This window comes from Oncorhynchus mykiss, chromosome 17, assembly GCF_057628025.1.
Source record: "Oncorhynchus mykiss isolate SJ-2025 chromosome 17, ASM5762802v1, whole genome shotgun sequence".
Taxonomy (NCBI): Eukaryota; Metazoa; Chordata; class Actinopteri; order Salmoniformes; family Salmonidae; genus Oncorhynchus; species Oncorhynchus mykiss.
This window is the reverse complement of record NC_143038.1, coordinates 24,267,144-24,281,242: the sequence shown is the minus strand read 5'-3', so window position 1 is coordinate 24,281,242 and position 14,099 is coordinate 24,267,144. Positions and strand designations below refer to the sequence as shown.

At 42.3% G+C, this 14,099-nt stretch overlaps 1 protein-coding gene across 30 annotated transcripts in view; it reads left to right on the top strand.

Annotated features, from left to right (window-relative positions):
* Window positions 1-14,099, top strand: part of chd6 (chromodomain helicase DNA binding protein 6) — a 108,013-nt gene that overhangs the window by 30,208 nt on the left and 63,706 nt on the right. For all 30 annotated transcript variants that reach the window (XM_090205113.1, XM_090205109.1, XM_090205121.1 and 27 more), the window contains exons 6-16: window positions 237-302; window positions 2,181-2,239; window positions 2,565-2,682; window positions 2,894-2,980; window positions 3,174-3,308; window positions 3,553-3,674; window positions 7,480-7,723; window positions 10,190-10,366; window positions 10,689-10,832; window positions 11,296-11,551; window positions 11,647-11,857. In XM_090205113.1, coding sequence (XP_090061239.1) covers window positions 237-302; window positions 2,181-2,239; window positions 2,565-2,682; window positions 2,894-2,980; window positions 3,174-3,308; window positions 3,553-3,674; window positions 7,480-7,723; window positions 10,190-10,366; window positions 10,689-10,832; window positions 11,296-11,551; window positions 11,647-11,857 — 1,619 coding nt within the window. The remainder of the gene's footprint in view (window positions 1-236; window positions 303-2,180; window positions 2,240-2,564; window positions 2,683-2,893; window positions 2,981-3,173; window positions 3,309-3,552; window positions 3,675-7,479; window positions 7,724-10,189; window positions 10,367-10,688; window positions 10,833-11,295; window positions 11,552-11,646; window positions 11,858-14,099) is intronic.

Sequence of the window (14,099 nt, the reverse complement as noted above, 5' to 3'; positions counted from 1 at the left end):
AGGGGGTCCCCGAGGAGAGGTTTGAGAACAAGTAGCTTACCGCATACGATTTTACTAAATAGTATTCTTTTAGTATGGTTTATACATTTAGTAAGTAGTTGGCTGCAAAGATTTTGGACACCGCCACAGTCTCTCCTCTCCCCCTCTCTCTGCTATGCCCAACTTCTGTCCCCCTCAGTAAGGCCAAACACACTCTTACCCTGCGTAAGTAATCCCCTCTCTCCCCTCTGTCACAGGAGCCCCCTGAAGATGAGGCAAACATCATTGAGAAAATCCTGTCGGTTCGTACTGCGAAGAAAGAGGTACACCGCCCGACACGCACACGTTTCCCCTATAACTATTTTCAGCAGTGGATGCCAAGATTTATTTTGTTGAACAACTGAAGGTCACTTCTGGTGAAAAATGACATTCTACTCCAGTTTATCTTCCTTTGAAACTCTTCTGAAAATCATGGACAGTTTAATTGAATATCTTGTGCTCAATGACATCACCAGCCAGTTAATCTGTATATTAACCCCAAAAACTATTTAGCTAGTGTAAATTTACTGTATCTTAGCCAACAATTATTACATACATCTATTAATAATAATGTTAGCTACACTTGCAGGATTACAAGCTAGCTAGCTACCTTAGAGGCTTGTCGGATGATCTGATGAGAATCTGAGGAAGATATGTGACTTGTCTCTCGGATCTTAAACGAAGGTCTCGGCAAAAAAAATATATATTCAGTACTGGTTAAAAGTTTGGACACCTACTCATTCAAGTGTTTTTCTTTATTTTGACAATTTTCTACATTGTAGAATAATAGTGAAGATATCAAAACTATGAAATAACACATATGGAATCGTGTAGTAACAAAACAAGTGTTAAACAAATCAAAATATATTTTATGTTTGAGATTCTTCAAAGTAGCGACCTTTTTCCGCTTTGCACACTTGGCATTTTCTCAACCAGCTTCGAGGTAGTCACCTGGAATGCATTTCAATTAACAGGTGTGCCTTGTTAAAAGTTAATTTGTGGAATTTCTTTCCTCAATGCGTTTGAGCCAATTAGTTACTTTAAAACATGAAGGTCAGTCAAATGCGCAGTCGCAAAAACCATCAAGCGCTATGATGAAACTGGCTCTCATGAGGACCGCCACAGAAAAAGAAGATCCAGACTTATCTCTGCTGTAGAGGATAAGTTCATTGGAGTTACCAGCCATTGGAGTTACCAGAAATTGAAGCCCAAATAAATGCAGAGTTCAAGTAACAGACACATCTCAACATCAGCTGTTCAAAGGAGACTGCGTGAATCAGGCCTTCATGGTTGAATTGCTGCAAAGAAACCACTACTAAAGGACACCAATAAGAAGAAGAGACTTGCTTGGGCCAAGAAACGCGAGCAATGGATATTAGACCGGTGGAAGTCTGTCTTTGGTCTGATTAATCCAAATTTGAGATTTTTGGTTCCTACCACCATGTCTTTGTGAGATGCAGAGTAGGTGAACAGATCTCCACGTGTCGTTTCCACCGTGAAGAAAGGAGGAGGTGTGGGGGTGCTTTGCTGGTGACACTGTCATGATTTATTTAGAATTCAAGGCACAGCAAGGCTACCACAGCATTCTGCAGCGATACGCCATCCCATCTGGTTTTCTCTTAGTGGGACTATCATTTTTTTTTAACAGGACAATGACCCAACCCACCTCCAGGCAGTGTAAGGGCTATTCAACCAATAAGGGGAGAGATGCATCAGATGACCTGACCTCAACCCAATTGAGATGGTTTGGGATGAGTTGGACCGTAGAGTGAAGGAAAAGCAGCCAACAAGTGCTCAGCATATGTGGGAACTCCTTCAAGACTGTTGGAAAAGCATTCCTCATGTAGCTGGTTGAGAGCATGCTGAGTGTGTGCAAAGCTGTCATCAAGGATTTAACACTTTTTTTTTGGTTACTTCATGATTCCATATGTGTTATTTCATAGTTTTAATGTCTTCACTATTATTCTATAATGTAAAAAAAAATAGGAAAAATAAAGAAAAACCCTTGAATGAGTAGGTGTGTCCAAACGTTTAACTGGTACTGTGTGTGTGTGTGTGTTTATGTATCACACTCTAGCAACAAGGTGTCTGGATTAGCAACATGTTTGTATACTTTAGTTGATGTTTTAGTTTTTCTCTATTTTTTTCTATTTTTTTTCCAGGCATCCCCTGACGAGACACCTGAGGAGTCAGAGGAGTTCTATGTCAAGTACAGAAATTTGTAAGTGTGCTTAGCAAGGTGGAAGGCCACAGTGACAGTGGTTATCTGATAACAGACATTCTGTAGCATCAAATAGTCCCAATTCCTTTTGAAGAATTCTTTGTGTATGACATTATGATGGTATAGCTCTCGAGAGGTTTTCAAAGCTGCGCCCAATCAAAAGGAGGATTTTCTCATGTTGATCTATGTTATATGATGCTATGGCCTGTGGGATTGCTTCTTAAATGGTGGACTAGTTTAATTTAGTGCATTGTGTACACACTACTTGAGATGCTTTTCCCCTTGAATTTATAACTTGAACCCCCCCTTTTACTCTTGCTCACAGCTCCTACCTCCATTGTAAGTGGGCAACCTTAGAGGATTTGGAGAAGGACCCTCGCATACACCAAAAAATCAAGCGCTTCAGGACTAAGCAGGCCCAAATGAAGCACATATTTGTTGAGGTGAGCCTACTCACATCTCACATTTTTCTGAATTTTTTTGGTTGGATATTTTATGTTTGTATATAAAAATGTACTGTTGGCTACTCTGGGACAGTTTTTTTTTTTAAATTTGTGGTTGTGTACATTTTGTACTTTGCATAAAACATTTATAGCTATGTAAAGTATCACATGAAACACATATATATTGATTGACGTCTACTCCTCCATGTAGCCTGATGAAGACCTCTTTAACCCTGACTACATAGAGGTGGATCGAATTCTGGAGGTGGCCATCACTACAGACACAGAGACAGGAGAGGTGAGACAGGGAAAGCCAGTTACTCACCACCACTGACCTTTTTTATGCAAGCGTGCGTGTATGTGTGTGTGCGCGCACATTTGCTTCAGTCAGTGTATCTGACTCACTGGCTACATTCACATAGTATGTATCCGCGTCTGACTGACTCATTGACTGACTGTCACTCTATATCCGTGTGCGTGAATGTTTACAGGAGGTGACACACTACCTAGTGAAATGGTGCTCCCTGTCCTATGAGGAGGCTACATGGGAGCTTCAAGAGGATGTGGACCCGGGGAAGATTCGGGAGTTCGAGGAGATCAAGAGGATCCCTGAATACAAATTTGTGGTGAGTGTAATTAGAAAGTGCCTCCCGTGTAATCTACACAATGTAGATTACTGGTCCAGTCGACTTCTCTGTTTGTGTGTGTGTGTGTGGTTCTTATTTGAGATGGATAGTCATCCTTGTGAGTGTGTGTGGCTCTTATTTGAGATGGATAGTCATCCCTGTGTGTGTGGCTCTTATTTGAGATGAACAGTCATCCCTCTGTGTGTGTGTGTGTGTGTGTGTGTGGTGTGTGTGTTCTGAGCAGGAGAGACCGCAGCCAGACAAGTGGCAGAAGCTGGACAAGTCCAAAGACTACCGAAATGGGAATCAGCTGAGAGAGTACCAGCTGGAAGGCATGAACTGGCTGCTCTTCAACTGGTACAACAGGTAGGACACCTATCCCCCTCTTCCTCCTCAAAATCTTGACATCGTCCCAGTGGGGACATGTATAGTAGACTTGCTGTCTTGTCTTAAAGGGATACTTTGTGATTTTAGCTTCTCCAGATTCAGATGAACTCATGGATACCATTTTTATGCCTCTGCATCCAGTATGATGGTAGTTTTACAAGCTAATGCTAACTAGCATTAGTGTAATGACAAAGGCTGTGTTCAAATACTCATACTAATTGTAGTATTTTTGACTTACATTGAGTATGTAGTATGCCTATTGGTCCTAGTGTGGATATAAATTCAGCAACAAAAAAAAAACGTCCTCATTGTCAACTGTTTATTTTTAGCAACCTTAACATGTGTAAATATTTGTATGAACATAACAAGATTCAACAACTGAGACATAAACTGTACATATTCCACAGACATGTGACTAACAGAAATGGAATAATGTGTCCCTGAACAAAGGGGGTTCAAAATCAAAAGTAACAGTCAGTATCTGGTGTGGCCACCAACTGCATTAAGTACTGCAGTGCATCTCCTCCTCATGGACTGCACCAGATTTGCCAGTTCTTGCTGTAAGATGTTACCCCACTCTTCCACCAAGGCACCTGCAAGTTCTCAGACATTTCTGGGGGGAATGGCCCTAGCCCTCACCCTCCGATCCAACAGGTCCCAGACGTGCTCAATGGGATTGAGATCCGGGCTCTTCGCTGGCCATGGCAAAACACTGACATTCCTGTCTTGCAGGAAATCAGGCACAGAACGAGCAGTATGGCATTGTCATGCTGGAGGGTCATGTCAGGATGAGCCTGCAGGAAGGGTACCACATGAGGGAGGAGGATGTCTTCCCTGTAATGCACAGCGTTGAGATTGCCTGCAATGACAACAAGCTCAGTCCGATGATGCTGTGACACACTGCCCCAGACCATGACGGACCCTCCACCTCCAAATCGATCCCGCTCCATAGTACAAGCCTCGGTGTAAAGCTCATTCCTTCGACGATAACCGCGAATCCGACCATCACCCCTGGTGAGCCAAAGCCACGACTCGTCAGTGAAGAGCACTTTTTGCCGGTCCTGTCTGGTCCAGTGGACGGTGGGTTTGTGTCCATAGGCAACGTTGTTGCCGGTGATGTCTGGTGAGGACCTGCCTTACAACAGGCCTACAAGCCCTCAGTCCAGCCTCTCTCAGCCTATTGCGGACAGTCTGAGCACCGACGGAGGGATTGTGCGTTCCTGGTGTAACTCTGTCCCACAGGTGTGATGCTCGGATGTACTGATCCTGTGTAGGTGTTGTTACACGTGGTTTGCCACTGCGAGGACGATCAGCTGTCCGTCCTGTCTCCCTGTAGCTCTGTATTAGGCGTCTCACAGTACGGACATTGCAATTCATTGCCCTGGCCACATCTGCAGTCCTCATGCCTCCTTGCAGCATGCCTAAGGCACGTTCACGCAGATGTGCAGGGACCCTGGGTATCTTTATTTTTGTGTTTTTCAGAGTCAGTAGTAAGGCCTCTTTTGTGTCCTAAGTTTTCATAACTGTGACCTTAATTGCCTACCGTCTGTAAGCTGTTAGTGTCTTAACGACCGTTCCACAGGTGCATGTTCATTAATTGTTTATGGTTCATTGAACAAGAATGGGAAACAGTGTTTAAACACTTTACAGTGAAGTTATTTGGATTTTTACGTATTATTTTTGAAAGACAGGGTCCTGAAAAGGGGCCGTTTCCCTTTTTTGCTGAGTTTAGTTAGCATGCTAAAAGTTCCCAGATGTCGTACTAAATTCGCCAAAATACGAAGTATACAAGCTGTGGACACTGCTTTTCTGCAATTCTTCAGAAAATTCAAAAATTCTTCAGAAAATCAGCATAGCTTCACAAAGTTTTCAGATTTAAAGAAAAAGGCAGAAAATCTGCAGCCGTAGTCCGACGAGAGCGGATACAAATTCTAATACGTACATTTAAACAAACAAGAAAAAGGTCATGTCTGGTTTGCTTAATATAAGGAATTTGAAATGATTTTTCCTTTACTTTGATACGTAAGTATATTTAAGCAATTACATTTACTTTTGATATTTAAGTATATTTCAAACCAAATACTTTTATTTATTTATTTTGCAGATAGCCAGGGGCACACTCCAACACTCATCATGTACAAACAAAACGTGTGTTTGAGTCCACCAGATCAGAGGCAGTTGGGATGACCAGCGATGTTCTCTTGATAAGTGCGTGAATTGAACCATTTTCGTGTCCCGCTAAGTATTCAAAATGTAAAGAGTACTTTTGGGTGTCAGGGAGTTCATTATTTTCTTTAGGAATGTAGTGTAGTAAACGTAGTTAAAAATATAAATAGTGAAGTACAGATACCCCCAAAAATGACTTGGAATATTATTTTTTACTGAAGTACTTTACACCACTGACTGGCCCTGAATAAAATAAGTTGCGTCGTGTTTCGACCAAGGCAATTCCTGTAAAGGCATATTTCTGTTTTCCCTGATCAAGTGTGGTAACCTGTGATATTTTTTTGTCCACATAAATGACTACGGTAAGTTTGACTTGACTGTCTTGCAATGTTGAACACAATTTAACTTGCAATTGTGCTTCCTGCCACACGCCGTTTTGCATGTCTCTTTCAATGCGGCAAAATGTTTAGAAATTACTTTTTATTGTCCGGAACTGTAAGTCTTAGGAGTTTTTTTTTTTTTTTTTTTACCATGTTGCCTACATATTGAAAAGTGTCTAAGAACCTGGAGTGGATTTCATTACTCAAAAGAAAGGCTACAACTGCTTCTCTGGTAGTGTAACGAAACATCATGTTTGATTTTCTAACGATGAACACAAATCAGATCGAATCTTCAAGTGCAGAGAAATTGGTCTGTTTGGGCAGTTGTGTTGGAGTATAATTTTTATGACAGATTTGAGTAGCTTTTTCTTTTGTTGTTTATCCACTCTGATGGACAATACAGTGGTGTTGCATCCCTTACAAGAGGCTCAGACAGCTGTTCAGTTTGTTCACATCAAAATCACAAATGGTTTGTTGTGCCCAGAAATAAATAAAACATAATGAAACCAGGCAAGATCAAAAGGCGAGATCAGGTGTTCAAATTAACCAAATATGTATGGTACACTGATATCAAACAATATTTCCTTGACTGGAGGTTTTCGGGCACAGTCAGTCTTTACGCTAAGCTAGCGCTAATGCTAGTTAGCATTGGCTCACAAAGCGACCTCGAACGTCCATCATACTGGACGCAGAGACATAAACATGGTATCCATGAGTTCATCTGACTCTGGGGATGTAGATAAATTGTTATTGTCCCGAACTATCCCTTTAATCATTCAAGGCTGAGATGGAGGGTATGACAACTTTTGGTGTGGTGGACTAACTTTAAATTGCTAACCTGTGAAATATTTGCATCAAAAACATTTGTTAGATATGTTGTCATTTAGTGCATCGCGTTTCGCTTGGATTGTAAACAGGTGGGTTATTGTGAATGGGAGGGGCTGGGGACTGGCTTTGGCAGAGGCTTATTAAGGATTGTTACTTCCGCTCAGAACAGATTTGAAAACCTTAGCTCCCAGAATCAAACTGAGTTGGACAGCACGTGCACACACAGCTGGACAGCACATGTGAGATTTGGTTCTATGTTCCGAGATGACCTTTTACTCGCCTTCTATGGTAAAGGTCATCCCCCGCACCTTTTGTCTTTTTTGATGACATTTTGATTTTGTGTTTGACATCACCGTGATTCCTGCATCTTCCCGTTTGTTACAACAGTTTTCCTACCTCTTGCCATACAGGAAGAACTGCATCCTGGCTGACGAGATGGGCCTGGGGAAGACCATCCAGTCCATCACCTTCCTCTTTGAGATGTTTTCCATGGGCCTGCGGGGGCCCTTCCTCATCATCGCCCCCCTCTCCACCATCACCAATTGGGAGAGGGAGTTCCGTACCTGGACGGAGATCAATGTCATCGTCTACCACGGCAGCCAGATCAGCCGCCAGATGATCCACCAGTACGAGATGTACCACAAGGACCAGCAGGTGAGCCAACATGGAGGGTGTGTGTGTGAGGATGTGTGAGTGCAAGGGTTAAACCTCTTCTTCACTTTGACGGATTTCCGTTAAATGACGCCCTGGCAACCCCAAGCTTAAGCCAATTTTTTAAAAGATGCTATGCTGCATCTGTTATGCTACAGGTTATAACGATTTTAAATGAATTATATTTGGGGCTCCCAAGAGGTGCAGTGCTCTAAGACACTGCATCTCAGTGCAAGAGGCGTACCTGGTTCAAATCCAGGCTGTATGACATCCGTCCGTGATTGAGAGTTCCATAGGGTGGCGCCCAGTGTCGTTCGGGGTAGGCCGTCATTGTGAATAAGAATTTGTTCTTAACTGACTTGCCTAGTTAAATAAAAAAATAAAAAAATATTTCAGATGGCGTCAACACAATTTTATTTTAATACATTTTGGAGTAGAATATCCTTTTAAAAAGTCACCCAAAGTGACCTCAGTTGTTAAGCAAAAAAATCTGTCCTTTTCAATAAAAATATTAATTCAATAAAAAAATAAGATTCCATATGACGGAAATACGTCGCAGTGATGGAGAACTTTAACTCTGGGTTTCCCATCTGGATTTACCTAATTGAACCCCCCCCCCCCAAAAGACTAAATGCATCAAATGCTACAAATATACGTTGTAACTTGTCACTGATCTTAAAAGTGTATCTCGCTTTTTGTTTACTTTTTAAAAATCAGATTGTTTTAGGGGCGCCGCTACTAATTAATATAGGGTAAACACTGACGTATGTTTCAATCTACACAAGATATGCAGATGTACTGTGTGTTTTTGTATGAGCCTACATGGGTCAAACATAAGCTGTGTATGTATGAATCTACAGTAGACAAAAGGGTGAGCCATTGACTGTCTATAGTGTTGGTTTCATGAGCTGAAATAAGATGCAAAAAATGCTTATTTCTCTCCATTGTGCAACAAATTTGTTTACATCCATATTTGTGAGCATTTCTCCTTTGCCAAGATAATCCATCCACCTGACAGTGTGGCATATCAAGAAGCTGATTAAACAGCATGATCATTACACAGGTGCACTTTGTGCTGGGGAGAATAAAAGACCACTCTAAAATGTGTAGTTTTGTCACACAACACAATGACAGAAGTTTTGAGTTAGTGTTCAATTGGCATGCTGACTACAGGAATGTCCACCAGAGCTGTTGCCAGAGAATTTAATGTTAATTTATCTCAAACATTGTTTTAGAGTTTGGCAGTTTGTCCAACCGGCCTCACAACCGCAGAACACGTGTAACCACGCCAGCCCAGTGCCTACACATTCGGCTTCTTCACCTGCGGGATTGTCTTGAGAACAGCCATCCAGACAGCTGATGGAACTGTGGGTTTGCACAACCAAAGAATTTCTGCACAAACTGTCTCAGGGAAGCTCATCTGCGTGCTCATCGTCCTCACCAAGATCTTGACCTGATTGCAGTGCGCCGTCATAACAGTGGGCGAATGCTCACTTCGATGGCCACTAGCATGCAGGAGCGGTGTGCTCTTCACGGATTTATCCTGGTTTCAACTGTGCTGGGCAGATGGCAGACAGCGTAGTGTGTATGGCGTTGTGTGGGTGAGTGGTTTGCTGATGTCAACATTGTCAACAGAGTGCCTCATGGTGGCGGTGGGGTTATGGTATGGGCAGGCATAAGCTACGGACAACAAACAATTGCATTTTATTAATGGAAATTTGAATGCATAGAGATACCATGACTAGATCCTGAGGCCCATTGTCGTGCCATTCATCCACCGCCATCACCTCATGTTTCAGCATGATAATTCACGGCCCCATGTCGCAAGGTTCTGTACACAATTCCTGGAAGTTGAAAATATCCCAGTTCTTCCATGGCTTGCATACTCACCAGGCATGTCACCAATTTAGCATGTTTGGGATGCTCTGGATCGGTGTGTACGACAGCGTATTCCAGTTCCCGCCAATATCCAGCAACTTCACACAGCTATTGAAGAGTGGGATAACATTCCACAGGCCACAATCAACAGCCTGATCAACTCTGTGTGAAGGAGATGTTGTGCCGCATGAGGCAAATGGTGGTCACACCAAATGGACTGGTTTTCTCATCCACGCCTCTACTTTTGTGATCTTCTAATGTTACAAGATATTCGAATGAGTTCTAATATCAACCCTGCAAAATGTGAGAATTTCACACGAACGACTTCAACGTTTTGATATTTGATTGAAGAGGACAGCAATCTGTTGCCATGGCATTGTTTTTAATTTACTGTGGTAGGATTAAATGTTTCGGACCAGAACTCCCTGAGGACAACAGCGGTTTTCATCCAAGTGTTTGGATGTGTTTTAAAGAACGGCTCTAAAAAGCAGTGTTTTAAAGAACGGCTCTAAAAAGTGTGTGTTAAAGAAGTGTTAAAGGTATTCTTAATTATTTTATTTTATTCCAACTTTTGTCTTTCTCTGTGTCTAGGGAAATATAGTGTCGGGCGGGTACAAGTTCCACGGGGTGATCACCACCTTTGAGATGATCATGGCCGACTGTCCAGAGCTGAAGAAGATCCACTGGCGCTGCGTGGTCATCGACGAAGCCCACCGCCTCAAGAACCGCAACTGTAAACTCCTGGAGGGCCTCAAGCTCATGAACCTGGTGAGTGGGTAGCTAGCTAACTCTCTTGGCCGTCTGCATTGTCGTTGTAGTCCAATTCAGTGCAGCACCGGCCAAGGTTGATGGTAGCATGGATGCCCTCTCTTGGTCAAGAGGGACATTCCTGCACAAAAATAAACATTGTAATGAGCCAGACTAGCGAGTGGGAATCTCTGAGTTACATGGATGATATGTGTCTTTGAGTGGCATGAAAAGCTCTATAAATGTTTTTATGTATAAAATACTTAAATCTGTGTACCATTTTGTTGTGTAATACATGCATTGTAAATTTGTTGGGCACTTCCACCTCTACCACCCCCTGTAGGAACACAAAGTCCTCCTGACGGGTACCCCTCTGCAGAACTCGGTGGAGGAGCTCTTCAGTCTTCTCAACTTCCTGGAGCCCCTACAGTTCCCCTCTGAGAGCCTCTTCCTAGAGGAGTTTGGAGATCTGAAGACTGAGGAACAGGTGATTTTTATTTATTTGTTTATTTTTTCTCTGAGATACCCTTTTCGTGTCGCAAAGTGGGAAACCTACCTTTTGGAATTTATGGGAATGTTGATTGTTTCTCAGAGACACCCTTCAGCACTTTCCTTTTTAAACATTGTATCGTATACTTAATGGCAGTTAACATGCTTCTGAACAAAACGGAAAGCCTGCACTTTACATCATCAAGCAGTTGTTGAATCTGTGTCGGTATCAAGTTGTTGCATCTGCAGTGCAGGTGTGGGCCATTTAAACATATTGTTATGAATAGTGCCACAGTAAACATAATGTTGTGTCCAGGCCAGACTAAACAAACAATTGAATTGTCTAAGTCCAAACTGTATGCTGTTAAGTCTGTAGCTATGCTAGACTCATTACTGCAGACCATCAGATCCTGACCTCCTCTGTCCTCCTTTGACCCCAACCCTGCTCTCCTCTACCCCAGGTGAAGAAGCTGCAGGCCATCCTGAAGCCCATGATGCTGCGGCGGCTGAAGGACGACGTGGAGAAGAACCTGGCACCCAAGGAGGAGACCATCATTGAGGTGGAGCTCACCAACATGCAGAAGAAGTACTACCGTGCCATCCTTGAGAAGAACTTCACCTTCCTGGCCAAGGGGGCCAACCAGCATAACATGCCCAATCTCATCAACACCATGATGGAGCTGCGCAAGTGCTGCAACCACCCCTACCTGATCAAAGGTGACATGTGGAAACACAAACACACAAAAAAAAAAATAACACTTAAAATGTTCACAGTTCATAATAAAATGTCAATTTTCGATGGAAACGTCCAGGTGCGGAGGAGAAGATCCTGGATAGCTTCAGGAAAACACACAGCCCCGATGCCTGGGACTTCAACCTCCAGGCCATGATCCAGGCGGCGGGGAAGCTGGTGCTCATCGACAAACTGCTGCCTAAGCTTATTGCTGGCGGCCACAAGGTGCTGGTCTTCTCCCAGATGGTGCGCTGCTTGGATATCCTGGAGGACTACCTCATCCAGAGGAGGTGAGCCTGGGGCTGAGGATATAACCTGGGGTTTGGGGCAGTGATAGTGTAGTAAACAACCAAAGATTTCAAGACTAAAAGTGGTGAAAGTAGTAGCCTACAATAGGATAAAAACTCCAGGTAAAAATACACTTTATCTAGTCCTTGGCCTATATCCTAATCTGACTTTGGTGCAGGTCAAAGTGTATTTGTCACATGGTACCGTGAAATGGTTACTTGAATATTTGCATTGTGTCACGGTCTTCCTCCTCGATCGGAGGACCAAAATGCGGCGTGGTTTGTGTTCATCTTGATATTTAATAAAGAAAACACTGAACACTGAAACACACTATACAAAAACAATAAACAAAATGACGACCGTGAAGCTAATGAGAACTGTGCTGACACAAGCAATCAACATAACCAATCACCCACAAACAAACAGTGAAACCCAGGCTACCTAAGTATGATTCTCAATCAGTGACAACTAATGACACCTGCCTCTGATTGAGAACCATACTAGGCAGAAACATACTAATCCCAAAATCATAGAAAAACAAACACAGACTGCCCACTCCAACTCACGCCCTGACCATACTAAATAATGACAAAACAACAGAAATAAAGGTCAGAACGTGACACATTGTCGCAATATCAAAACTAACAAAGTCTCCAGATAAAAATATTTCATAATTATTAGATGATGTTTACCTAGACACACTTATTTAAATTGATGGGTCATGTGAAAGAAATGCTATAACCACCCCCCAGCAACATTCTAGTTAAGTGGATGGGTCACTATTGTCTCGACTTGTACACATGTTCATGAAATACAATAGATGGCCGTAATCACCCAGACACATTTGGCTAACTTGATGGGTCCTGTAATCATCTGGCAAAGCGGAGTCTTTTGTTTAGACATGTAGCTAGCTAGCTAGCTAAACAATGAACCACAATCCCAACCCATAGCTACAGTACAAACGGATTGTCATAGCTAGCCACCATTCATGAAATGCTGTAGTATGAATCTGCAGGTAGCTAAAGCTAACCAACTAGGTTCAATGTCAGCTGGCTAGCTAACATTAAGCTATAACTAGCAATGCAAATTGAATTCTGAGATTACAAATAACATTGCTGCATAGATAATACATGTAACGTTAGCTGGCGAGCCAGCAAACTAACAGTACGATTTTAACATGCAACAAAAACTACTTTCTGATAAAATTAGAAACGTATAATATCTAAAAAGCTAGCTAGACTCTTACCTGTATACATGGATGAACGCTTTTCTGTTTGTACCTAGCTACAGCTCGTTTGGCCCGTTGTGTCACTCCGGTTCACACTGACTGTACAGAAGGTAGTCCCATCACAACTTTTCCCCACTGATCTTTGTCGATAGAGCTTGATTCCCATGTTCCAGAAGGCATTTCTGCCCTGTATTTTGGTTACATTTTTTTTTTTAAATCATTATATACACTACCGTTCCAAAGTTTGGGGTCACTTAGGAATTTCCTTGTTTTTGAAAGAAAAGCAATTTTTTTGGTCCATTTAAAATAACATCAAATTGATCAGAAAGACAGTGTAGACATTGTTAATGTTGTAAGTGACTACTGTAGCTGGAATATCTACATAGGCATACAGAGGCCCATTATCAGCAACCATCACTCCTGTGTTCCAATGGCCTGTTGTGTTAGCCTTTTAAAATTATAAACTTAGATTAGCTAATTGATCATTTGAAAACCCTTTTGCAATAATGTTAGCACAGCTGAAAACGGTTGTGCTGATTTTAAATAAGCAATACAACTGGCCTTCTTTAGAGCATCAGCATTTGTGGGTTCGATTACAGGCTCAAAATGGCCAGAAACAAAGAACTTTCTTCTGAAACTCATCAGTTTATTCTTGTTCTGAGAAATGAAGGCTATTTGATGCGAGAAATTGCTAAGAAACTGAAGATCTCGTTCAACGCTGTGTACTACTTCCTTCACAGAACAGTGCAAACTGGCTCTAATCAGAATAGAAAGAGGAGTGGGAGGCCCCGGTGCACAACTGAGCAAGAGGACAAGTACATTAGACTGTCTAGTTTGAGAAACAGCAGGGCAGAAATTTGAAGAACGGAAAGGTGGCATCCTATGACGGTGCCACGTTAAAAGATACTGAGCTCTTCAGTAAGGCCATTCTACTGTCAATGTTTGTATGGAGATTGCATGACTGTGTGCTTGATTTGATATACCTGTCAGCAATGGGTATGGCTGAAATAGCCAAA